The 27,691-nt window shown below is 41.4% G+C and overlaps 1 protein-coding gene across 4 annotated transcripts in view; it reads left to right on the top strand.

The window, feature by feature from the left end:
• Nucleotides 1-4,369: 4,369 nt before the first annotated feature.
• The window catches only part of LOC144459828 (mamu class II histocompatibility antigen, DR alpha chain-like), a 39,220-nt gene continuing 15,898 nt past the window's right edge, over nt 4,370-27,691 (top strand). Inside the window, exons 1-3 of one of the 4 annotated variants that reach the window (XM_078164519.1) lie at nt 4,370-4,545; nt 5,020-5,159; nt 5,293-5,541. In XM_078164519.1, the coding sequence (XP_078020645.1) occupies nt 5,087-5,159; nt 5,293-5,541 (322 nt within the window). In that variant the 5' untranslated portion in view covers nt 4,370-4,545; nt 5,020-5,086. Of the gene's footprint in view, nt 4,546-4,691; nt 4,894-5,019; nt 5,160-5,292; nt 5,542-27,691 lie in introns of those variants that run through there. The other 3 variants (XM_078164520.1, XM_078164518.1, XM_078164517.1) reach the window with 3 other exon arrangements.

The following is a 27,691-nucleotide window of genomic DNA, read 5'->3' as shown; positions in this document are numbered from 1 at the left end:
TCCTTTTTATTTTCTTAAACAGACTATTAATTTGTTTATGCCACATCTCTGACATTTGAAAATGTTGTAAGGATATTATGTTAAAACAAAAAAAATGAATGACAAAAAAAAATTTTTTAAAAAAAATCCCAAAACAAAAAGCATTTTATTAGGTTCAGAACTTAAATGATCTTGCAGCCCAAAGCTGGATTTAAAGTTATGTAATTTGCCTGTTGAACAAGTGGAGAGTGTCAAACCTCTTGGTGTAATGTTGGACTCCAGGCTTTCCTTCAGTCCTCATATTAACCAGATCATCTTAAAGATGGGAAGAGCTGTTGGTATCTCCAGGAAATGTGCTTCTTTTGTTGCTCGCCCCCTCTTGTGTCAGATCCTGTATAGTTTAGTATGATGTCACCTTGACTCTTGTTCTGAGGTCTGGGCGTCTGCTGCTACAGGTGAGCTCAGAAAGCTGCAGATTGCCCAAAATAAGGCTGCACGGTTGGTGTTGGGTTGCTCATCCAGATCAAACATTAGCCTCATGCATGATTCCCTCTCATGGCTGACGGTAGAAAACAGGTTAGCAGTAAACACAGCTGGATTGTTTCAGTCAGTCTTGATCAGTAGAACACCTGATTTTATATCTGAACAAATTGTTTTCTAAACACTGTGCACGATCACAGCACTAGAGGGTCCAGCAACGGTCAGCTGGTGCTGCCTCGCCCAAGAACAAATGCTTTATCACGACCTTTTATTTATAGAGCAATAACTCTCTGCAATAATCTGCCTCATCATCTCTGCTGTACAGACAGTAAACAGGTATTTAAAAAGAAACTTCAATCTCATTTAAGATTGTAAAGCTAATGGGGATCATACTAAGCTAAACTAAACTAAACTAAATTAAACTAAACTAAACTAAACTAAACTAAAAACTAAGCTAAACTAAATTAAACTAAATTAAATTGAACTAAACTAAACTAAATTAAACTAAATTAAACTAAATTGAACTAAACTAAATTAAACTCAACTAAACTAAATTAAACTAAACTAAACTAAATTAAACTAAACTAAACTAAACTAAACTAAACTAAATTAAACTAAATTGAACTACACTAAATTAAACTCAACTAAACTAAACTAAATTAAACAAAATTGAACTAAACTAAACTAAACTAAATTAAACTAAATTCAACTAAACTAAACTAAACTAAATTAAACTAAGCTAAAGTAAACTAAATTCAACTAAACTAAACTAAACTAAATTAAACTAAATTCAACTAAACTAAATTAAACTAAACTAAACTAAATTCAACTAAACTAAACTAAACTAAATTAAACTAAATTCAACTAAACTAAACTAAACTAAATTAAACTAAACTAAATTAAACTAAATTCAACTAAACTAAACTAAACTAAATTAAACTAAATTTAACTAAACTAAACTAAATTCAACTAAACTAAACTAAATTCAACTAAATTAAACTAAACTAAATTAAACAAAATTCAACTAAACTAAACTAAATTAAACAAAATTCAACTAAACTAAACTAAACTAAACTAAACTAAATTAAACTAAATTCAACTAAACTAAGCTAAACTCAACTCAACTAAACTAAACTAAATTAAACTAAACTAAACTCAACATGTCACAGATGAGAGCACTGGGACAGTTTGTCATTGATTCACTGATGCACTGTGTTTATATTTTCTCTTTGTCCTGTTGGGTTGGTTACTCTCCGCCGCCGTCCATCACCATCTGTCAGCCCAGGTTCTGCAGCGCGATGACTCAGCGTCTGAGACGACAGTGACCATCTGTGAATGAAACCATGTGATGGTCAGTTTCAGCTCAGAGCACCAGAAGAGAAACATCAGAGAGTTCAGTCAACACAGAGCTGAAGTCCAGACGCACTGAGACCACAACAAACTGCTGACATGTTTGGAGCTCTAACATCAGTCGCATGTTGCAGCAACTTGTTTCCAGAAAAACATGGAATCAAGTCAACGTCTTTATTTATTTTGTGAATATGAAACTCTTCTCACCAAATTCAGACAATAAATAAAACAGTGGAGCTTGAACAGACGTGATGACGAGCTGTGAACACTTGTCACTCTGTGTCCCTGTCTCAAAGTATGAATCAAAGACTTAAAACCTGTCACAATATTCAAACCTCTTTAAACACCCATTAGCATCCTGAGCTAGTTAGCTCTAAGCAGCTTAGCATCACACGTCACAAGATGAAGTTAAAGGTTTAAACTGTTGTCAACATGAAGATGCTACACATCGTTAGCTCAGTTAGAGTCTCCATAATTCACTCGTTCATCGACTCCGTTCATGTTCCCACTCCTCCATTATTTACATTCCTTCAGGCTGTGAGGCTCCGCCCACCAAAACAACCAAAATTAGTTTTCATTAAATGAATCTAAGTTGTAAATGTTGTGTGAAGTCCTTTGCTAACTGTGTGCTAACTGTGTGCTAACTGTGAGTTAACTGTGTGCTAACTGTGTGCTAACTGTGTACTAACTGTGTGCTAACTGTATGCTAACTGTGAGCTAACTGTGAGTTAACTGTGTGCTAACTGTGTGCTAACTGTGAGCTAACTGTGAGTTAACTGTGTGCTAACTGTGTGCTAACTGCAAGCTAACTGAGTTAACTGTATGCTACCTGTGAGCTCACTGTGTGCTGTGTGCTAACTGCAAGCTAACTGAGTTAACTGTATGCTAACTGTGAGCTAACTGTGAGTTAACTGTGTGCTAACTGTGTACTAACTGTGTGCTAACTGTGAGCTAACTGTGAGTTAACTGTGTGCTAACTGTGAGCTAACTGTGTGCTAACTGTGTGCTAACTGTGAGCTAACTGTGTGCTAACTGTGAGCTAACTGTGAGTTAACTGTGTGCTAACTGTGTGCTAACTGGGAGCTAACTGTGAGTTAACTGTGTGCTAACTGTGAGTTAACTGTGTGCTAACTGTGTGCTAATTGTGAGCTAACTGTGAGTTAACTGTGAGTTAACTGTGTGCTAACTGTGTAGATGGCTGTTGTCATTCCATGTGTCCTTTATGATGTCATAGATACAGCCAATAGATGGCACTGGAGGGCGGAGTCAACAGTTTGACCCAACAACAAGGCGAGGGTGGAGGAGGTCGTACTAATGTTCCTTTAAAGAGAGGCAGTGGTGCAGACGGCGGCGGCCATTAAACACATCCTGTCATGTGGACGGAGAGTCTTTGTGTTCATCGTTATTTAAATGTCTTGATGTTTCCAACATTTAAAGAGACGGATCTACTTTGATACGTAAAGAGAGAATCAATGAGATTACAGCTGACACACCTGATATTAAACCGTGCGGAGCATTCTGACCTAAAATAAAATGGCTTACAACCCAAACAGTTGGTGTAAACACAGCCGGCTCATGAACCAGCACCGAGGTTCTGAGAGTCCTGAACAGACCTGGTCCAAGAACCAGAGCTACTGTGGTGGACCAGTGAGGTCATTAGACTGAAGAGGTTCAGACGGTGGTTTGATGTGACAGGTGGAACTCTACAGACGGACCCTCTGTTCCTGATGTGGACTTTAAAGAGGAGCTCTGGTCCAGATGTGAGTGGAACCTGCTCCACATGTTGATGCTAAGCTAACAGTTTGTAGCTAAGTGTTGCTCAGAGGGACCTTTGTCTCTTCACAGTGGACCGTCCAACAGTGTTTGGTTCTCCATGTAGGAAACAACATGTGTGTGTCCACCCTGAACCCCTCAGAGACACTGAGACATGTGGAGGAGTCCTGGACCACATCAGACTCTGTGACAGCACGTCACCAACTCTCCAACAGGAAGTACATTTAAACTACAACTCTTATTGATTTCACCTCCTGTTAATGATCACACATCTTTATTTAAATGATCTTCATTCATTCTAACGATCTTATCGACCAGTCAGATCTAAAATGGAGACGATGAAACTGTGGCAACATTTTTTATCTCCACAGCAACCACCTGAATTAAAGACTTTTATTTTGAAAAACTCAACATTAAACAAACCTTAAAATGTGACCATCCAACAAAACACTTTATTCTGAAAAGACTCCATAAATACAGTATTGATTATTGATCGTATCGTCTGTGTGTTAAAGTCTGTGTCAGCAGCAGCCTGTCTCTACCTGGACACTGATGATGTCACATGATCTCTGCACTCTGATTGGCTGTTCAGTGTTTTAGAGTTCAGCTGCTGCTGGAGTTTCTGTCAGTCGTCCTCAGAGTGAGACACAGACTCAGACAGGTCCAGGTCTACAGAGAGACTCAGACAGGTTCAGGTCTACAGAGACTCAGACAGGTCCAGGTCTACAGAGAGACTCAGACAGGTTCAGGTCTACAGAGAGACTCAGACGGGTCCAGGTCTACAGAGACTCAGACAGCTTCAGGTCTACAGAGACTCAGAGAGGTTCAGGTCTACAGAGACTCAGAGAGGTTCAGGTCTACAGAGAGACTCAGACAGGTTCAGGTCTACAGAGACTCAGACAGGTTCAGGTCTACAGAGACTCAGACAGGTTCAGGTCTACAGAGAGACTCAGACAGGTTCAGGTCTACAGAGAGACTCAGACAGGTCCAGGTCTACAGAGACTCAGACGGGTCCAGGTCTACAGAGACTCAGACAGGTTCAGGTCTACAGAGAGACTCAGACGGGTCCAGGTCTACAGAGACTCAGACAGCTTCAGGTCTACAGAGACTCAGAGAGGTTCAGGTCTACAGAGACTCAGAGAGGTTCAGGTCTACAGAGAGACTCAGACAGGTTCAGGTCTACAGAGACTCAGACAGGTTCAGGTCTACAGAGACTCAGACAGGTCCAGGTCTACAGAGACTCAGACAGGTTCAGGTCTACAGAGAGACTCAGACAGGTTCAGGTCTACAGAGAGACTCAGACAGGTTCAGGTCTACAGAGACTCAGAGAGGTTCAGGTCTACAGAGACTCAGGTTCAGGTCTACAGAGACTCAGAGAGGTTCAGGTCTACAGAGACTCAGAGAGGTTCAGGTCTACAGAGACTCAGACAGGTTCAGGTCTACAGAGACTCAGACAGCTTCAGGTCTACAGAGACTCAGACAGGTTCAGGTCTACAGAGAGCTGATGAAGCTGATGAAGATGATGAAGATGATGGTGGTCCTGGTCCTCTCCTGTGTCCTCAGTGTCTCAGCTGACGGTAAGTTTCTGTTCTTTAGTTTCACATTTAAACCTCTGAAGGTTCAAACACAGGAAACACACTGTTTGTTTACTGACTCAACAACAAACAAACAAACAAACAGTCAGTGTGAACCCTGTGTCTCTGTTTTCAGGTCTACATGAGGACATTGCTATCACTGGCTGTTCAGACTCTGATGGAGAGGAGATGTACGCTCTGGATGGTGAGGAGATATGGTACGCAGACTTCATCAACAAGAAGGGGGTGGAGCCTCAGCCCAGCTTCATTGATCACATGACCTATGTGGAAGGAGCTTATGAGAATGCTGTGGCTAATCAACAGATCTGCAAACAGAACCTGAAAGTGGATCAACATGACTTCAAGGATTTACCTCTGGAACTCGGTAAAGACAAATAACACTTAACACTTCTGTCAGTATAGTTAATTTATGTCAATTTTAACTGCAGATAGTCAGTGTATCTAGATGTTTCCAATACAGTGTTTTAATGTGAGAACACACAACGCATCATGCAGAGATTAAATGTTATTATAGTTCATATTTACCATATACTAACTGGTCTTAAATCCATAGTGGTGTGGTCAAACATTACTAAGAAGATACAATATATAATTTGTTAATTTCAAAGTATTTCATGGTAGTAACCACACTATAACCAGTCCACTCAGCATCTCATTCTCACTGTGCTCCACAAGCAGGCGTTATGAGTCTCTGAAGGACCTTATTATTGACCAGTCATGTCAACATGTTTAATTTATTCTGTCGTAATTTTTTCAAATTGTTTTAGTTGAATGAAGCTCTGCAGTTACAACAAAGATCATCACAAACATTAGTAAAGTCTTACACATCTCACTGAAGGTAAGTGTTCCATAGAGGTCACAACTGGAAGATCATGTTAGCATTTAGCATGTTAACCAGACCCAGCACACACCTGTTAACCATGTAACATAATGGGTGTGTGTTTTGGGTCAATTAGCTTGCTTGCCAGTTGGTGCACTAAATCAGTCATTAATTTAATTAAGGTAGATCGAATTGAGATCAGACAACTGGCCTTCCCAGTCAACAACAGTCCACTGCTAAGTCATAAGATATGCCAGTTTGTCACAGAATACACTCGGAGACTTCACTCTTAAACAGTTGCATCGCAGACTTCATAGATTATATTGAAGAAAATGATATTTCGCCCAGAGTGATATTGGATACAGGTGTGAATAGTCAGGGGGTGTCTTCATTGAATTCCTGAAGGACTCAAAATGCTGTGTACTTAATGGGAGGTTGAATCTGGAGAATGATAACTTTACTTCTTTTTCTGTCAGGGGAAAGGCTGTAGTGGATTATATTGTGACACCCCATGTTGACATTAATACATGTATTGAATTTCATGTTTATACTCCCTCTGATCTTGCGGAGAGGGTTGGACATGAAGCTCTCAGTCTGATTGATGAGCGCAATAACCTGCCAGACCACTCAATATTATGTTCAAGATTTCAAATGGGGAATCTCCTTAATAATCCTCAAAGGGTACATACTGAGTTTAAGGTTAAGAGACAAATAGAAATTTCCCTGTTAATTTTCTATCCTCTGAAATGTGCTGTAGGGCTCTCTTAGAGATTTTACATCAGCTTGAAGGTGGTCAGAACAGGGTAAACAGGGTAATATCGACCAGTGTTAGGATCGTCACTGTGAGCTGTTGTATAAGGAGATGGACAAGCATGGAACACTCAAAAAACATGTTTTGAGGAAGTGTCATCGAATGAAGCGTCCATATTGGAATACTGAGCTAAATGAATTATGGACTAAATTGCGCTCAGCAGAAAAAATGTTTCTTAAATGTAAGGAGCAACATAAGAAAAGGGATCTGAAAGATGAATTTAAACAGTGTCAATTCAATTTTGATAGAAGGCTTAGGTATTTCAAAAGACGCTTCAGAAGAGGACAAGCACTTTAGTTAGAACAACTAGAAAGTAGAAACCCACAGCAATTCTGGAGGGAAATAAATAAACTTGGCCCTCAAAAGATTTCACTTATTCCTCTTGAAATTTTAAAGGATGATGGTGAATCTTCTTTTGAAATTGATTTGATACTTAAACAGTGGGAAATGGATTATCGTAATCTGTATACTGGCAATAATCCTCTATTATTTAATGATCACTTCTTAAATGAAGTTTGCAGACTGAAGGGTGAGTTGGAGAAAGATATGAACAATGCAATGCATCGCTCTGACCATATACTGAATGATGACATCATGTTAGAGGAGGTGCAGAAGGTTGCTGATAAAGCAAAATTGAATAAAGCTGTAGGAGTTGATGAGATTCCTAACGAAGCCCTAAAAGCTCCCAGTATGCTAAGGACTTTACATGGTTTGTTTCAGAAGTGTTTCCAGGATGGTATTATTCCATCAGTGTGGAACAAATCTATAATCAGACCTATTCCTAAATCTGCAAATGCGGACCCACGAGTTCCTTTAAATTACAGAGGTATCAGTCTAATTAGTACAGTCTACAAATTATATTCAGGTGTTCTGAACAATAGATTAAATGATTTTTTAGAGTCTCGAGGTGTGATGGTGGATGAGCAAAATGGCTTCAGGGAAAACAGGGCATGTATTGACCATATTTATGTTTTATCTTCTATTGTGAGAGCAAGATTACAGGAGCATAAATAGACTTTTGTTTGTTTTGTCGACTTTAAAAAAGCCTTTGATTGGATAAATAGAGACCTCTTGGAATATGAATTGATATCTTCTGGTATTGGTGGTAAATTTTATAGTGCAATTAAATCCCTATATAAGGACCCAGTCGCTTGTATTCAGTTAAATAGTCTTAGGACTGACTTGTTTCCTACTCCATTGGAGTTAAGCAAGGAGATGTTCTCTCCCCGACTTTATTTGCCTTTTACGTAAACGATTTGGCTCAAGAAATCAAGCAGGGTAAGCTTGGCATAGATATTGAAGACTTTAATTTAAGTATTTTGTTATATGCCGATGATATTTTGTTGGTTGCCGAGACAAAAATTAATTTACACAGGATGTTGAATATTATGAGTTCATGGTGCTGTAAGTGGCGACTGGCTATTAATAGTGAAAAGACACAAAAAATATGCATTTTCGAAATAATCATGTGCAGCAAAGTAGCCATATATTCCAGCTTGGATCGAGACCTCTTATATATACCTCTTCTTATAAGTACCTTGGTTTTGTTTTTACAGAAAATATGAATTTCTACGAAGGAAGGAAAGCACTGGCAGAGTCAGCAGGAAGGGCTTTAGGGTCAGTAATGAATAAAATTAAAAGGTGTCCTGACCTTGGGTTTCTAACATTTTCTAAGCTCTTTAATTCAGTGGTTGGCTCAGTCTTATTTTATGCGGCTGGAATATGGGGCTTTAGGGACTCCCCTGAAAGTAACACGATTCAGAGTCGCGCCCTGAGGTGCTATCTTGGAGTTCATAAATTCACTGCAAAGGGTGTTGTCGATGGGGACACAGGTTGGGAATCCTGTCTTGTTAAGCAAAGATGCGAAATGGTTCGGCTCTGGAACCGACTTCTTCGGCTGCCAGACGAAAGGCTGACCAAAAAGATTTTTAAATGGGGTCGAGCCCATAATTTCCCTTGGTCAAGAGATGTCTCTGCAGTATTCTCTCACTCTGATTTATATTATATTTTTAGTAATAACCTGCAGTGTAAGATAGATACAGTTAGATAAAAACTATTTAATCTCCATAAGAAACAATGGAAGCAGGAGATTTAGAGGAAACCCAAACTTAGAAGCTTTGTTCAAATTAAAGAGGATGACTATACAGAACCATACTTAATCTTAAACTTAAAGGGAGAGGTCAGAGGTCCTTGTGTGCACAATTAAGATCTGGTACGTTGCCCCTGGTGATTGAAGTGGGCAGGTATAAGGGAATCCCTGAAGAGCAGCGTATTTGTGTTTTGTGTGATCTTGATATTGTTGAAGATGAATTTCATTTCTTGTTTCATTGCCGTTTGTACAATGAGTTGAGGAAATCTTTGTTTGAAAAAGTTCAGGGGAAGAATCCCGACTTATTTTGGATGTCTGAATATAATATGTTGAGTTGGTTTTTCAAGGAGGAGATCCATGTCTTAGCTAGATTTATTGAAAAAGCCTGGACATTAAGACAGAAAACACTGTATCCTACATAAGAGTACAAATACTTTGACTTTTTTGTTGTCGATGGATTCATAAGATTCTTGTCTTTGCCATCTTTGAAGTGTTTGTATATGTATTGTGTAGTGTCTTGCAAGCCTATGTGGGCTGGGCACTTTAACGTGCATGACACTTAAATAAACAAAATCAATCAATCAATCATAAATTAATAAATAAATTAATTATATTATGATAAGAAACATCTGCTATTCCTATTGAGCACTCCTTCACCCTGTGTCTATCTGTAGTGTTCATGACAAAATAGTCTATTCTGGAGTGGTCGAGTAGTGAGTATAGTCTTTTTCTAGTGCATGGAGGTTCCTCCAGACCAGTGGCGGCTGCTAGTCAGGGGAACAGGGGAAGCTCACTTTAAGTTTATATCATAAAAGTTGTCATATTGTAGCGAGGCAGTAACTTATTAAAGGAGCATTTAATTGAAGCTGTTTTTCAACCACACTCATACCATAGAACCACAGCAACACACACCTCAAAGATTTTCAGATGGGTGAAAAGAACTGTTACTTTTCCCCACCCTTTGCACCAAATCAATCTGAGGTGTTGATCTGCCCTGCTGTTTGGCTTCGCCAAAATCCGGTCGACAATATTCAAATTGTCTGCCATTATGTGCAGCTTGCTAGCTTGCTCACTAGCTGGGGCTGCTGCGCGAGGCTAGTGTGACCGCCTGTGAGTGCTTTGGGATGGTGGAGCGGCTCACAGCAGCACCCACTGCTCGTTGGGGACAGTAACTGCAGAGCGACAGAAGTCAGAGTCTCCAAACACGAGTACAGTCTCCAATAACACCAGAAAAAGATGCTAGATTTGTCGCTAGTCGTTTTTAACAAAGAAAAAGTCACTAAGAGGATTGGAAAAGTCTCCAGATCAACTCGGAACAACAGAATGAAACTTGAAAAATGCTCCGGTGCTGGTTTATATTTCAAGATCGCTGATTCGCTCATTTCGCTGTCAATCAAAAAGGGATTCAGCCTCAGACAGATCATCCAATCATCATGCAGAAGCCCAGCGTCCAGGCCAGCCGAGGCCAGCCCACTGCCCCATAGACCCCCAGAGACGCAGAGGGTCCGATGGGCGGCACAAAACCGAGCATTTATCCAATGACTGTCTAGTTTCGCTGCAGTGGAACAACCCACTCTATGCTTCCCCACTGAAGTCTTTGGACGCTGAGCTTCCACTGTTTAATGCACTGTGACGCTACGGGAATGAATGAGAAGGAAGTCACGTCAGTGACCTGTGATAAGTAGCTGATTCTGAACAAAAGTTGAACGCATTCTAGCGCATATTTAGACAATGAAATGTAAACACAACAATACATATTTGTCCACTTATTTTCAAACAGGTATTTAAAGAATTTTCTATCACTCACAGTCAGGGCGAATATATTAGCAAATGTGACCAGAACATTATCTATCTTGCCTTTGATAATTGTGTATCTGCCCTCTTTGTCTCCCTTTTCCTTAATTATTTCAAAGTTAAGAGAGTTAGAAATCAGGATAGCTATTCCTCTTTTCCGGCTATTTTTACAGGAACTGAAAAAAGGGTTTAAGTACACAAACCTTTTGTCGTGTTCTTGTTTAGACATGTGTGTCTCTTGCAAAAATATAGCTTGTGCCTTATCCTTTGCCCTAACACTGTACTCCTTTTCACTGGATTACTCAGGCCATTCACATTAAAGGAAGCAATTCTCAAGTTATGTGCTCCTATCATACATATTGCAGATTATACATGAGTTAGTAGTGCCCAAGAAAAAAATCTGAACAAGAAAGAGAACTATAAAACACAAAATTGAACAGACCTCCAAACAAGGAGAGAGAGGGACACAGAGAGACACAGAGAGACAGAGAGATTAGACCCAACCAAATTATGACAAAAGAAAAAGAAAAATACAGAGAATATTGGACAGAACTAATAAAATCCCAGAGCAAAATGGAAACGTATAAAGCCCTCAACAGACAGTACTCTGTGGCAACCTACCTGAGCACAGTGCCTGATAGGAATATAAGGAAAACACTGACTAAGTACAGACTGAGTGAGCACGACCTGGCAGTAGAAGTCGGCCGACGCAGACAGAGCTGGCTGCCCAGAGAGGAGAGGTTGTGTTCTCACTGTGACCAAGGAACAGTAGAGACTGAGCTGCACTTCTTAACTCAATGTGACAGATGTAAACGCATTACAGAAGAATATTTTGCAAAAATAATAAAGATATTCCCAGAGTTCTTGCACTTGAATAACTTAGAGAAACTTCTGGTCCTACTGGGAGAGAGGGAGGACTGTTGTGTACTGGCGGCAAAATATGTAACTGCCTGCCATCAACTTCACATCACACATAATGATTGATAATTGTTTATATACTGATAATTAGTCTGTTGTATAAATTCATTTCTTTATGACTTTTACCCTGCCATAGCCACTCATGCTCTCCATCTTTTGTTTTTTTTAATTGAAATTATTATTAATGTATTGTTATTGTTTATGCTCATTATATTTGTGTTATGTTGGGTTATGATAAGGTATGATTTGGCAATAGGGCTGCACAATGTTGGAAAAAATTGACTTTGCAATTTTTTTTTTTTTTTTTGCGATGTATATTGTGATGTTAAAAAATACAAGAATTCTCACCAGATGACTTGAGTAGCTCTATTTGGAAAGAATTAGGTTGATTCACACAAGTGACAAAATAGACGTTATTTAACACTTTATTTTAAGTAGTAAACATCTTTTAAACAAAAATCTACAAATGAAAGATCAGCTGCATCAGCCCCCCTGCGGTCGGTCAATTATGAAGTTTAGTTAATTGATTACTTTCTTCTGGCTTCATAGATAAATACAACTGTGTATCATCCACATAACAATGGAAATTTACAGAGTGATTTCTAATGATGTTACCTAAAGGAAGCATATATAGAGTAAATAGGATTGGAATAGGAATTCATTTGAAAGTCTCGTTCTTAGTCTTTTACATCCGACCTGGAAAACCTCGCAGCCACTTTTATTTGTTATAGTGTACCGTGCTCCTGGCCCGTATTCTGAATTTGTATCTGAATTCTCAGGTTTCAGTGAGACTGAGTAAATCAATATGATTATCTGATATTAATTCGTTTACTAACACTGCTTTAGACGATAGAGACCTGATATTTAACAGTCCGCATTTAATTCTCCTGTTTTGTCTTTCTGTTACAGAAGAGGTTTTAATTTTTATGAGGTTGTTATGCACAACTCTCTTTGTTTAATTTTAGATTTAAATAATGTAGGTGGTCGGGGGACAGACACCGTTTGTATAAAACTATGAAAACTATGGCTGGGTAACTGAACTAGAAGCTCAGAGAGGTGTATAGGACTGTGACTCTGAGTCCTGGTCTCAACTCTGGGTTGTCAGGGATTTAAATTACTAATAAAGTTTGCCAGGTTCCTAGAAATGAGAGCAGCTCCATCCAAAGTGGGATGAATGCCGTCTCTCCTAATAAGACCAGGTTTTCCCCAGAAAGTTTGCCAATTATTAACGAAACCCACATCGTTTGCTGGACACCACCTGGACAGCCAGCAATTAAATGATGACATGCGACTAAACATGTCATCACTGGTCAGATTTGGGAGGGGTCCAGAGAAAACTACGGAGTCCGACATCGTTTTTGCATATTCACACACCGAGGCAATATTAATTTTAGTGACCTCCGATTGGCGTAACCGGGTGTCATTGCTGCCGACGTGAATAACAATCTTACTGAATTTACGTTTAGCTTTAGCCAGCAGTTTTAAATTTGACTCAATGTCGCCCGCTCTGGCCCCAGGGATACATTTGACTATGGTCGCTGGTGTTGCTAACTTCACGTTCCTCAGAATAGAGCTGCCAATGATCAGAGTTTTATCCTCAGCGGGTGTGTCGCTGAGTGGGGAAAAGCGGTTGGAAACGTGAACAGGCTGGTGGTGAGCCGTGGGCTTCGGCTTGGAGCTGTGCTTCTGGCGAACCGTAACCCAACCTCCTGGCTGAATGGGAATTACCGGAGGACAGTTAGCAGAGGCTAAGGCTATGCTATGTGGCTCCGCACCGGCTACAGGGGGCTGGCTAACTACCGCAGCTACTGAATGGTTTTCCATGGTGCGGAGCCGCGCTTCTAATTCACTAAGCCTCGCCTCCAACGCAGCAAATAAGCTACACTTATTACAATTACCACTGTCGCTAAAGGAAGCAGAGGCATAACTGAACATTTGGCACACCGAGCAAGAAAGAGCAGAGGGAGAAGCCATCGCTAACTGTAAAGCTAATGTAGCTACCAAGGCTAGTAGCGTGCAAACAACAGCTAAGAGATTAGCGAGAAAGTCGTACAAAGGAGGAGAGCTATAAGTGCTTAAACAGAACCAGTGTGGGTTAAGACTTGAAGTAGACGTTAAAGCAACGTTAAAGCAACTGAAGTGAGAAAGCAGGCTAGTAGAATTCACAAAGTACAGAGACGCTGTCGCAGAAACACCGGAAATGACACAACAAGCTTACCGCAATACGTCAGCACGTACACCTGTTCTCTGGTGTGATTCAGTTAGTTCATAGCTTTGGTTTACACTAACTGACAGTGTTTTCGCTAAACATGGCAAACATGTTACTTCTAATCTCCTGGGCCCAGTATTTCAAAACTTTTAATCTGGATCAGAATGATCCGATTTTGTAGTCCTCCTTTTTGCTATCCCAGTTCAAATTGATCTTGTACATTTGGTCCTGGTTTTTCAAAGAATTGTCAGATAGGACCATTCTGATCCAGATACCACAAGATCAGGATTACAGAATCTGGATTTGAGGTCTTTGGATATAGGCTGACTACCATGATCATCCCACTTGTATTTTTATACCTCATCTATTTTTATTTTGTTATTCTTCATGTTGCCTTCAGCACAAGATTATGTTGTTTGTCACTTGTTTTAGACAATAGATGCAATTGTGAATTCACTACAAAAGCAATTCAAAGTTGCTTTGGAACAAAGTGTCAGCTAAATGACTAATGAAATGTCTATGTTGTTCAAACTACTACACAACATTTCATTGACACAGATGTGAGGATGTTGGGAAATATAAGTCCGTTTCCATAATGATTCATATCCATCTAGTTGCTTTATAGTACACAATACTATAAGGTACACAATACATATAAAGCCAGAATTGCATGATGTGAGTTGGTCATAACCATCAGTCTGTTCTAACTATTGCTTTAAAGTTATTTTGTTTTATCCTATGTGAAGCACTTGTGTCATGTGGGTACTGTTAACTATGTATGAAAGGACAGCAGTTATACATTTTCTGTTTGCTCAATTGATGAGTTTTGTCTTTTTGTCTTGGCTGTCTGGAATAAAATAAAAAAGAGTTAAAAAGAAAAAACAAAGTAAAATTATTTTGAGTTACATGTGGGAATTGGCTGGATCTAGTGACCAGTAGGAATATCTAGGATGTGATAACGTGCTTTGGTATTTATTGTGCTTTGTGTAATATTAACATGTATTTTGTTTACTATTGATTTTGTACGGCAGCTCTTATGAAGAGAAGTAATGTAGCCTAGGCTATATTTTGTAATCTGACATTCTGGTTTCACAAACTTCAGTTTCCCAGTAAAGTAAAGAAAACAAATTGAATGGTGTCAGACAGTATCCCTCTGTCCAGCCTGACCGCCGGCATTAGTACACTGTGCAATGTGCCATGTGTCCTACATCTCTCTACATCCACCTTGGATCCATGCTTGATCCACCCTTCCAGTGGGATCAGGATAATCCTCATTTTTAGCTTCAAAACTATCCCAATCTCCACCTTAGAATTTTGAAATACCCAATACCAGCATTTGATCAGGATTCTGGGTAGGATTGGATTACCTAATCCATATCCCAATTTTACTAGGATCAGGATCACATATCCTGGTTTGAAATACCCAATTTTGAGATTTAATCCTATCCAGACCAGTCTGATCCAGATTAAATGTTTTGAAATACTGGGCTCTGGGCCCAGTATTTCAAAGTGATCTGATAGGATTATCCTGGCCGGATTGGATTAAATCTTGATCTGATCTGAAAACTGGGTATTTCAACACAGATCAAGAGGATCCTGATCCTGAGGATCAGGATGCAGTTCTGGTAATCCAATCCTCCCTTTAATCCAGATAAAGGCTGCATTTGGGTATTTCAAAAGTTAAGCCAGAGATCTGGATCAATTTGATACCAAATTTCAGGATTATTTGGATCCCACCTCAGAGGTGGATTTGACAAAGCCTCAGCTCCACTTCTCCTAGATATTGATACTCAAGATGTTCATCACACTCAAACTAAATTAGTGTTTTAGTTGTAAGTAATTTCAAGCATAGAAAAATATTGTTTGGCCATACTTCCTGAAACTGCTGTAAATAAGAGTAACAAATACAACGTCTAGTTTCACCTAACATTGTAACCTGTTTGTACCAAAACATCCAACATATGTTTGTGGTCAGACAAAGGCAAGGTAATGCAATGTAAAGCAAATTTATTTGTATAGCACATTCTTTTCTTTACATAGAGTGCAAGAAACAATACAGGAATTAACATAATAAGCACATGGACAACAACTCAGTGCTCTGACACTTCTAAATGAACTGCATCATTCATACTAGTACTGTGTATTTTTCCAATACTGCAGCAGTCTGCTCTGCACACATGTAAAAAAACAGTCCGCTGTGTTGGCAATAACATAACGTTAAACTCTGAACAGGTTGGTGTTTAAAGAGTTCATGTATGACGTACTTCAGATTAATTACCTTTTAAATTAAGCCATAGACCGCAAAATACACCAACAAAGCCAGCTACCTCGCTAGCCCGCTAGCTACGGGTGCGTGGCGTCAGTCCGACACCCCAATGGTTCGACTACCCATTAGTCCGACTATCCAAATTTCCGACCTAGTATTTGAATCCCATTATTCCGACTTCCCAAAAATCCGACCGCAGTAAAGTTACATTCCAGGGGGGACAAGGCAACTTTCCGCTTTCAGTAACACAGAGCAGCGGTACCACTAAACAGCTTCATAGACGTCGGAACTAGGGGTGCGGGGGTGGGCGGATGGGAGGGGGTGCGGCACCCCCTCCCATCCGCCCACCCCCGCACCCCATCAGCCTCCCACTGCATTACGCTTTAAAAAAATAAAGAATCTGAATTTAAACTCAATTTGTCTGACTTACATTTATCTCTTTCATATCATGAATGCATAGATCTCTGCTTTTGATGTGATATGCAGCCTGCCTGACAACATACAGAGGCACTGGACCTGCTGCGCTCAGAGGTGGAGCGGCGTTTTATCAGGAGGGACTCCGCGTAGCTGCAGGGTGAGAGCAGGCAGTTCTTGAGGCGGCTCAGGGGAAACGAGTGGATGTGGGTGCCCCGGAACTGACCCCCTTTCCACGAGAGCGGCTAATAGAGCTTAGATCGGACCCAAAAAAATCCAGCCCGACTCGGCCCACGCCCGTGCACGTTATGTCCGGGACCAGCCCGGCCCGTCCAATTAACTGTAATTATGGGCCCGAGCCCGATTAAAACCTGACATTTTTCAATAATCTGGCTGTTATAATTAAGATTATTAAACTGCAATTCTTGTTATTTGAATGACAGAAATATAGGATCTTAATGAATGGCGCAACACGGAAGCATGATTATGTAATAAAACAGGTGTTTATTTTAGGATCCAGGTGGTGAAGGGCTGTGTGCGCACAATGTCCCAACAGGGGACAGCCCCCCACTCCGAAACACCACTGTTCCGAACAGCACCCACTCCGAAATTGATTTTCAAGTCCATATCGAGTTTCCTGCATCAAACACTGCCGCCCGCTCTCCGTCACTCGCACAATTCTGAAATTCGTTGTACTACAAAAGCTTGAAATGAATGTTCAACTCATTGTTTTTTATTGAAAATATGTCACTGTCTTCATTTATTATGTATAATTTTGGCAAACACATTTAAAGGTTGCTTGTCAAGTCTTTTTACACGCACCGTCCGTGGTGCTGAAATCCCCGCTGCAGCCGCCGCTCCTGCTGACAGCAGACCTGGGGAGAAAAAAAAGACATTTCTTTGCTCTGTGCTTTCAGAAAATAACCAGGGTTAGAGTAAGAAAGACCAACAGTCTGTACAGCAGTCCCACTGTGTTTGCCAGGGCATATCAGGCTGTGTGATTATGCGCAAAGATTGGTTTAACGCATTGGAGCAATTTCATACAATTTTGGACATTTAACATGATAAACTAATTTCAATTCAACATGGTCATTTGCTTAGAGGATTCAGCTGAAGCATAATGAGTGTTATATGTCATTAAGATGAAGTATTTGCTTGTTTTGTGGTTAATTATGCACATGATCCATTTGACTCCATCATCAATGGGATTTATATTCGTTCCTGCAGACAGAGGTAAAAGGATCAATGCGCAGCCTCCGTTTCCTTTGCGTCCGTCTCGTTGATTCAAACTTTGTAAACATGGTTGGGATTTGTAGGGGACATACATGTGTATGCTGCTCACTATAAAATGTGTTTACTATAAATAAATGCATCTGTGTGCAGAGAGAGCTTAAAATCTTCATCAGTAGGTCAACAGGAGAGAAGGTCCACTTTTGGAAATGCATGAAAGCAGGAGAGTCAGGAGCGCAGACTTTTCTTTTTTTCATTCAAGGTTACAAATAATGCTATTATATGTTCCTGAAATGGCTTGATTTAGTTATCAGTTTCATTTTCTTAACAATAAAGATGCCGTGTTCATCCATTCTAGTTCTCTTATAACTGCATGTTATTATAAAATAACTTCAAATCAAATCCTTAATCACTGATAAGTGTGCGTACTTCCCCCGCCCTTCCCGACAAAAATCCCATCCCCCCCTCAGAAAATAGTTCCGACGTCCATGGCTGCAATGTCTCTATGCATGGACTGTGAGGCCAGTTGCGTTTATCTCATCGACAGGAAATCACATCATCTGCTATATGTGATGTACATGCCCTTTTTTGGATAACACATCCTGGTATTCCCCACACAAGGGAAGATGTTTTAAGTAGGGCGGGCTGCCAGCTGTTCGTTGAAAGGACTAGATGTTGCAATCCCTCTTGTAGCACTACTTCTAATTCATGGGAAGTTCTTGAAAGATTGCTGCTATGAGGCTTTACCACCAGGACACATCGTCAGTTGTGTACCTCAGCATCAACGGGTTTTTCGGCCATTTAACACAAGACACCCTCCACTGAGGCAGACCCACCACAGGTTGATCAAGCCTGGGTGTATGTTCCGGGGTTAGCTGTTTGCCTTAGCGGCCTAGATGGTGTTGTTTCTCTTCAACCAAAGCCAATGACTCGTCCTCTCAGCAGTGTTGGCCAGCTCTTTAATGGCCTGTCTGTGAGCCTGTCCCCTGACTCCAACCTCCCTAAGGAGCTTTGCTGTTGTATTGGCTACAAAGCCCCTGCACCCCACCTCCACCGGGCGCACCTTTACTTTCCAGCCTCTGTCCTCTGCCTCAGCTGCTAAGATGGAGTACCACAGCTTCTTGCGCTCATACGCTTCTTCCATGGCGTCCTCCCAGGGGACTGTCAGCTCAATGATGTAAACAAGCTGGGAGGAATTAGACCAAAGGACGAGGTCTGGTCGCAGGGTGGTCGTCGCGATCTCCGGGGGGAAAATGAGCCTCTGATCCAAGTCGACTCTAAACTGCCAGTCCCTGGCTGCATTCAGTGGGCCCAGATCAGGGGTTGAGGGGTGGGTCCTCAGCTTGTCTCCCTCCCTAACAAACGATGGTGGGTGTCGTGCTCATTCTGGTTGTTGAAGGGTTGGGTGTTGATGAATACCCTCTTACACTCAAGTTTGTCAGCTAGATACCTGAGGACCTGGTTGTGTCTCCAAGTGTATCTGCCTTGAGTGAGGCTGGTCCTACAGCCAACCAGGATGTGTTTGAGCGTTGCTGGGGTCGTACACAGGGGGCAGGATGGGTCTTTTCCAAGCCAAAGCTGCAGGTTTGTGGGAGAGGGCAGCACGTCGTACGTAGCTCGGACGATGAAGCTCACCCTGTTGGATTCCATGGCCCAGAGTTCGCTCCATGTGAGTTTCCTCTTCTCAACGCCCTCCCATTTCATCCAGCGACCCTGTGTGGCCTGTGCTACGGCTTTGGAACGTCTGCCTGCTTCCTCCTGTCGGTGCACCTCCTTTACCACCATGGTTAGACGTTCGGTTGCAGATGCCTTTTGCCAGAGAGGTGTTACAGTTCCACGGTCAAAGCCTCCTCTGCCTTGTTGGACGTGACCCACTACGTCACGATGGAGGAGAGCAGATTTGGCCTGTTGCACAGCCGTGGCTGGGGTCCACTTCTTCCCTGTTGCTAGGGTAGGAGCGGTGCCTCTCACTACTGGGTCCCGGGAGTCGGTGAGGGATATGTCTAGCCTCACCTTGGCACACTTGATCTCTTCAACCAGGCTAGTGATTGGTAGTGAAAGGGCTCCGTCGCTGTAGAGTTCGACGCTGCTGAGGCATCTGGGGAGTCCGAGCCACTTTCGCACATGTGAGTTCACCAGCCTTTCCAGTCCGTTCGCATGGGTTATTGAGACCTTGTACATGGTCAACGGCCACAGGAGTCTGGGTAGCAGCCCAAACTGGAAGCACCAGACTTTCAGTTTCCCTGGGCCCCAACTGAATGAATGAATGAGTGACATCATTGTATTTTTTTTCCTGCTGTATAGCGCATCGCACATCGCCACTCACTAGGCTGCTGACTGGCTGCCATAAGCTACACACAAATAAAACATTAAGAAGTTCTAACAAATGCAAATTTTATTAAATTTTTTCCATAAGGAGGCCAACAGTAGAATTCATCACAGGACAAAAGCAGACAAGAACTACCGTAGTTTGAGCGCTGTCCTTGGTGCTGAAGATGTCCCCGAGCCTGTTACAGTTTACTGAAAACTGATTCAGCACCGCAGACAGGGCCGACAGTCACCAGATGACAGCTTGTAAGGGTCCCCTAGGTCCACCTTCATGACAGTTGACGGAGATATGGAATAAAGGTTTTATTGTTTTACCTTTTATGTTAGGACTAGCTGCTATCTCCTTGTTTATCACTATATTTGCCAATGTTATGGGTTAAAATTGTTTAGTCACAATGTGGACCAAATAATTTAATTTATGATCACCCTTATTATGGGATATTATTTACTTTTTACCTGTGTTTCTGTTACCTGGGAGGTTACTTAAGGGGAAGTGATGGGGTGAAACGGGGTGGTTTCTGGAGGTCACGTCGGCATTGGGACAGGTCTGCTTGTTAGCTCAGCTCCTGAAGATTTTTCCGTGAGGATTATATGTTTTTTTGGAGGGTCCAGCTGTTTATCTCTTGTTCCACTGGACTGCTGCAAGACTGATCAGCATCTGCTAACGGGACTGATGTGGTGAACATTGGCAAAAATCTTTTTCTTTTTTTGTCGCTCCGCTGCCTGTTTTTTCCTTCCTCTTTGTGGAATATTGTTTTTTTTACCTCAGAGTGGACTTTTGTTTCTTTTGGTCTTCTTTTTTTTCCAAATCTTTTTATTGGGATTTTTCAATAGATTGACATACAATATAATCAAATAGTATGAAAAGAGATATGGCTGTACAGCTGCATGTCAACTGCTCCTCTAAACCTAGTCCCACCCACCCACCCACAAGCCCACCCACTTCAGGTCCGAACCAGACTGGGACAAGTGATGCTCACACTTACACACACACACACACACAGACAAACAGACAAACACACAGATACACACACACACACATACATAAAGAAAGGGGGAGGGGGGGGGATAAATAAATAAATAAATGACTAGAATAAGGTCAGGGGAATTAACAAATTCCAGGAAGGGGTGCCATGTGTCTTGGAATCTTTTGATAGAGCCACTGAGTGAAAACCTAAGTTTTTCAAGTCTCAGGTTGTAAAGAACTTCTTTGACCCAACGGTTATATGATGGAGGATGGGGGAGCTTCCAATCAAGCAGAATCAACCGGCGAGCCAGCAATGTCGAGAAAATCAGAGCCTGCTTCGCCGCAGCAGAGAGGTCAATGTCAGGTGGGGAGCCAAAAATGGCTGATACTGGGTTAGGGGGGAATAGTTTGACCATAAGCTCCACCTATGGTATTAAAAACACTTTGCCAAAAGGTCGTCAATTTAGGACAAGACCAAAACATATGTAAATGATTGGCAGGAGACTGGTTACATCTATTACAGGTATCACTAACAGTGGGGTAGATCCTGGCTAGTTTCGCATTCGTGTAGTGGATTCTGTGGAGAACTTTACATTGAATCAGGCCGTGACGAGCGCAAATGGAGGAGGTGTGAACCAAGTTTAAAGCAGCAGTCCATTGTTGATCTGTCAGCTCCATAGACAACTCATTCTCCCACGCAGTCTTGATCAAATTAAGAGGTTCTGAGGTGGTCGAACACAGGAAGTTATACAACACTGAAATGCATTTTTTTCGTTTGGGGTCCACGGCTAGCAGGGTGTCTATCAGAGTTTCAGGGGGGTGATTAGGAAAATGGGGGAAATTCTTTTTAACAAAATCTCTGATTTGGAAAAAACGGAAAAGGTGGGAGCTTGGTAAATGAAATTTGGAGGAGAGTTCTGCATAAGATGAGAAAATACCGTCTGTTTATAGATCCTTGATGCTGATGATACCCTTAGCGTGCCAAGTTTTGAATGCTGGGTCTGTGTTTGAGGGTTTGAAGGCGTGGTTTTTAAGAACTGGAGAGTGGACAGAAGGGCCCTGCAGGCCAAGGTTCTTTCTGAGTTGGCTCCATATTTTCAGAGAGGCCGATATAACTGGGTTCGTCCCCATGGGAGTTACAGGGAAGGGAAGCTGGGAACATAGGACAGAGCGCAGAGAAAGGTGCGAGGCTGCCCTTTCTAACTGAGTCCAGGCGGGAGGGCAATCCTGGTCATCATTCATCCAATATAAGATTTTCTGCATATTAGCCGCCCAATAATATCACCTAAGGTTAGGGAGTGCAAGACCTCCGTCCTTTTTGGGAGACTGCAAGATTGTCTTTCGAATTCGGGCCGGCTTGATCCCCCATAGAAATTTGGATATAATCCTGTCTACTTTGTCAAAAAATGATTTGGTAATGTATATGGGAATGTGCTGAAAGAGGTAAAGGAATTTGGGCATGACAACCATCTTGATTAAATTTATCCTACCTGCGAGGGACAAGGGTAAGGCGGACCAGCGGTCAAAGTCTCTCTCGGTCTTCTTGACCAGAGGTAGAAAGTTAGCATGGAACATATCTGACATGGACTCTGTGATAATAATGCCCAAATAGCAAAAACCGTTGTCAGCCTATCTGAATGGGGTTATAGAGCGTGAGATCTGCTTAGCCAGTGAATTGATAGGAAAGAGCTTGATTTTTTGGTAATTTAGTTTGTAACCAGAATGTGCCCCGAACCATTCTAAGATGTTAAAAATCACAGGTAAAGAGCTAGCTAGATTTGAAATGTACAGGAGCAAATCGTCCGCGTATAACGAGACTTTATGTGTTGTGCCTAATCGGGTAATACCCTCAAAGCCTTTCTCCGAGCGCAGCCAAAGTGCCAGGGGCTCTATCGCAACAGCGAATAAGAGAGGCGACAAGGGACAGCCTTGTCTCGTGCCTCTCTTGAGAGGAAAGGGTGGTGACAGCATGTCATTTGTTTGTACTGAGGCCATTGGAGAAGAATATAAAAGCTTGACCCAGAGAATGAAATTGTTGTCGAAACCAAATTTATTCATCACCTCATAGAGGTACCCCCACTCCACCCTGTCGAACGCTTTTTCAGCGTCGAGGGTTACCACTATCTCAGGGGTCTCAGAGCTCTGTGAGTGAATGATGTTAAGCAGTCGGTCCGGTATAAAACCTGTTTGGTCCAATAAGATGATTGCGGGCAACACTCGTTGGAGACGGAGAGCGAGAACTTTTGAGAGGATTTTAAGATCAACATTTAGAAGAGATATCGGTCTGTAACAACTGCATAGTAAAGGGTCCTTCTCTTTTTTTAAAATTAAGGAGATGGTGGCCCTTGACAGGGTGTCTGGCAGCCGACCATAAAGAAATGCCTCATTATACATGTCTCTGAGTACTGGAGCTAAGATATCTGAAAAAGTTTTATAATATTCCGCAGTGAAGCTGTCAGGACCGGGTGATTTACTGCTTTGTAATGAATTAATGGCATCTTGAACCTCAACAACAGTTATGAGTCCTCCCAGGCCTCTAGCAGTTTTGGCATCTATCTGGGGAAATGTAACGCTATTAAATGCTTCATGTGCAATTGGGGGGTGATCAGAGGTGTATAGGTGAGTATAAAATTTTGCAAACGTTTCAGTAATTTTAACCGGGTCAGTATAAGTCTCACCCAAATCGGAACTGATGGCCGATGGCTGATTTTGAGGATGCCTCAGCCCTGGCCTGATGAGCCAGAAGCTTCCCGGCCTTATTCCCAAACTCGAAAAAGTGCTGTCTAGATTTGAGTATTTGTAGTTTTGCTTTGTTAGTGGAAGCCAAATCAAAATCTGTTTGTAGTTTGAGGTCCTCTTTGTAAAGGTTGGGATCTGGGTTGGATGCATATTTGATGTCAACATCTTTTATCAATCAATCAATCAATCAATTTTATTTATAAAGCTCAATATCACAAATCACAATTTGCCTCACAGGGCTTTACAGCATACGACATCCCTCTGTCCTTATGACCCTCACAGCTGATCAGGAAAAACTCCCCAAAAAAAACCCTTTAACGGGGAAAAAATGGTAGAAACCTCAGGAAGAGCAACTGAGGAGGGATCCCTCTTCCAGGACGGACAGACGTGCAATAGATGTCGTACAGAACAGATCAGCATAATAAATTAACAGTAATCTGTATGACACAATGAGACAGAGAGAGAGAGAGAGACAGAGAGAGAGAGAGAGAGAGAGAGAGACAGAGAGAGAGACAGAGAGAGAGAGAGAGAGATGCAGGTACTGACAGTAGCTTACAACAACATTATTGAAAGTAATAATATTATAGTTCTGGCTACTGTGGTACAATATGTTGAAAGTATGTATTAATATCTGGCAGTATACATGTGTGACAATAGTCATATGTGTATAATAACAGTAGAAGTATGACTAATGACTAATGATGGCAGCAGCAGCAGGAGGCATCTGGCAGGACCACGGCAGCAGCACAACCACACACGTCACGCTGTCCAGGCACCGCTGTGATATGAGTTAATCTGAGAGACAGTGGAGCACAAAGGCTCCGGAGAAGAAGCCGAGTTAGTGACATCCAGAATGGCCGAGTTAGCAAGATGCAGTAATAGGATACGAGAGAGAGAGAGAGAAGGAGAGAAGGTGCCCGGTGTATTATAGGGGGTCCTCCGGCAGACTAGGCCTAAGTCAGCCTAACTAGGGGCTGGTACAGGGCAAGCCTGAGCCAGCCCTAACTATAAGCTTTATCAAAGAGGAAAGTCTTAAGTCTAGTCTTAAATGTGGAGACGGTGTCTGCCTCCCGGACCGTAACAGGAAGATGATTCCACAGGAGAGGAGCCTGATAGCTGAAGGCTCTGGCTCCTGATCTACTTTTGGAGACTTTAGGGACCACGAGTAACCCTGCGTTCTCAGAGCGCAGTGTTCTGGTGGGATAATATGGCACTATGAGCTCTCTAAGATATGACGGAGCTTGACCATTTAGAGCTTTATAAGTTAACAGTAGGATTTTAAATTCAATTCTGGATTTTACAGGGAGCCAGTGCAGAGAAGCTAAAACAGGAGAAATATGATCTCGTTTCTTAGTTCCTGTTAGTACACGTGCTGCTGCATTCTGAATTAGCTGGAGAGTTTTTAAGGACTTACTAGAGCTACCTGATAATAGAGAGTTACAGTAATCCAGCCTTGAGGTAACAAAAGCGTGGACCAATTTTTCTGCATCTTTTCAGGTCAGGATAGGCCTAATTTTCGCAATATTACGTAAATGAAAAAATGCAGTCCGTGAGGTTTGTTTTAAATGAGAATTAAAAGACAAATCTTGATCAAATATTACTCCGAGGTTTCTTACGGTAGTGCTAGAGGCCAGAGCAATGCCATCTAGAGAAACTATGTCATCAGATAAAGAGTCTCTGAGTTGTTTGGGGCCAAGAACAATAACTTCAGTTTTGTCTGAATTTAACATCAGGAAATTGGTGCTCATCCAAGTTTTTATGTCTTTAAGGCAGTTATGGAGTTTAGTTAATTGATTACTTTCTTCTGGCTTCATCGATAAATACAACTGAGTATCATCCGCATAACAATGGAAATTTATAGAGTGATTTCTAATGATGTTACCTAAAGGAAGCATATATAGAGTAAATAGGATTCGTCCGAGCACAGAACCTTGCGGAACTCCAAAACAAACTTTGGTACGTAAGGATGATTCATTATGAACGTGAACAAACTGAAAACGATCAGATAAATAAGATTTAAACCAGCTTAGTGCTGAACCTTTTAGGCCAATTAAGTGATCCAGTCTCTGCAGTAGAATTTGATGGTCAATTGTGTCAAACGCCGCACTAAGATCTAATAAAACAAGTACAGAGACAAGTCCTTTGTCTGAAGCAATCAGAAGGTCATTTGTAATTTTAACTAGTGCTGTCTCAGTGCTATGATGCACTCTAAATCCTGACTGAAATTCCTCAAATAAATTATTATCATGGAGAAAATCACACAGCAGGTCTGCGACTACTTTCTCAAGGATCTTTGACATAAAGGGAAGATTAGATATTGGTCTATAGTTGGCTAACACCTCTGGATCCAGGGTGGGCTTTTTTAGTAGAGGTTTAATTACAGCTACCTTAAAAGACTGTGGTACATAGCCTGTTAATAAGGATATATTGATCATATCTAATATATGAGTGTTAACTAAAGGAAAGACCTCCTTAAGTAGCCTAGTTGGGATGGGGTCTAAGAGACACGTTGATGATTTAGATGAAGAAATCACTGCGGTCAATTGTTGAAGAGAAATTGGGGAGAAGCAATCTAAATATATATTAGGTCTTACAGCTGTGTTTGAGGTTAGATAGGTACTATCTGAGGACAGGAGGTCATGAATTTTGCCTCTAATAGTTAGATTTTTGTCATTAAAAAAGCTCATAAAATCATTACTGCTAAGGGCTAAAGGAATACAAGGCTCAATAGAGCTTTGACTCTCAGTCAGCCTGGCTACAGTGCTGAAAAGAAACCTGGGGTTGTTCTTGTTTTCTTCTATGAATGCTGAGTAATAGTTTGCTCTGGCATTGCGGAGGCCCCTCTTATAAGTTTTGAGACTGTCTGTCCAGATTAAACGAGATTCTTCTAGTTTGGTTAATCGCCAATTCCTTTCAAATTTTCGCGATATTTGTTTTAACTTACGGGTTTGAGAGTTATACCAAGGAGCAAACTTTCTTTGCTTTTTAACTTCTTTTTAAGAGGAGCTACAGAGTCGAGTGTTGTTCGCAGCGAGCCTACGGCGCTATCGACAAAATGATCAAAGTCGGTACAGGAAACCTCTGTTACTGAGGGACTTGGTATTGAATTTAATGACGGAGTAATCTTTTCCTTAAATTTTGCGACAGCACTATCTGATAAACATCTAGTATAGTAACTGTTGCTGAGTGGCGTGTAATCGGGTAAAAAGAAATCAAAAGTAATCAGATAATGATCTGATAGCGAGGGATTCTGTGGAAAGACTTTTAGGTTATCAATTTCAATTCCATACGTCAGAACTAGATCGAGGGTATGGTTTTATCTGTCGCATCAATTCTGTAATATGGGATGTTTCAGTTTTGTTCAGGTTTGAAACAAAAGAAATTAGTTGACTTCTGATATAGGCTTTCGAAGCCTCCCATAACACTGCTCTTCTGGTTTCTGGCAGATTGTTCAAGTCAAAGAACAGTGTAGTTTGAGAGCACAGGAATTGCTTGTAATGGTCTTCAGCTAACAGCGCAGAGTTAAACCTCCATTGTCTAAGGGGCCTAATCCGTACACGAAAATTGAGGTCGAGGGAAGTCGGGGCGTGGTCCGAAATGACAATACTGTGATAGCTACAGGAGTTGACATTGGGGAGGAGTCTGTTGTCCAGGAAAAAGAAATCTATGCGAGAATAAGTGCGGTGCACATGTGAGACAAAAGAAAAAAGTTTGGTAGTCGGAAATTTACGTTGCCATGGGTCTGATAGCCCAAGTTGTTCAGCAAAAGTGTCTAAAGTCTTAGCTGATTTAGTTAGAGGGAGCACCTTGTTAGAGAATCTATTGAGTGACGGATCTTGGACCAAATTGAAATCACCTCCCACAATGATATGGTAATTGTCAATGTTTGGGAAGGATGTGAAAAGTTTGGTTACAAATGAACTGTCATC

Source organism: Epinephelus lanceolatus, chromosome 22 (assembly GCF_041903045.1).
Source record: "Epinephelus lanceolatus isolate andai-2023 chromosome 22, ASM4190304v1, whole genome shotgun sequence".
Classification (NCBI taxonomy): Eukaryota; Metazoa; Chordata; class Actinopteri; order Perciformes; family Serranidae; genus Epinephelus; species Epinephelus lanceolatus.
Note: the sequence above shows the minus strand (reverse complement) of the source record. Positions and strands in the feature narration are given on the sequence as shown.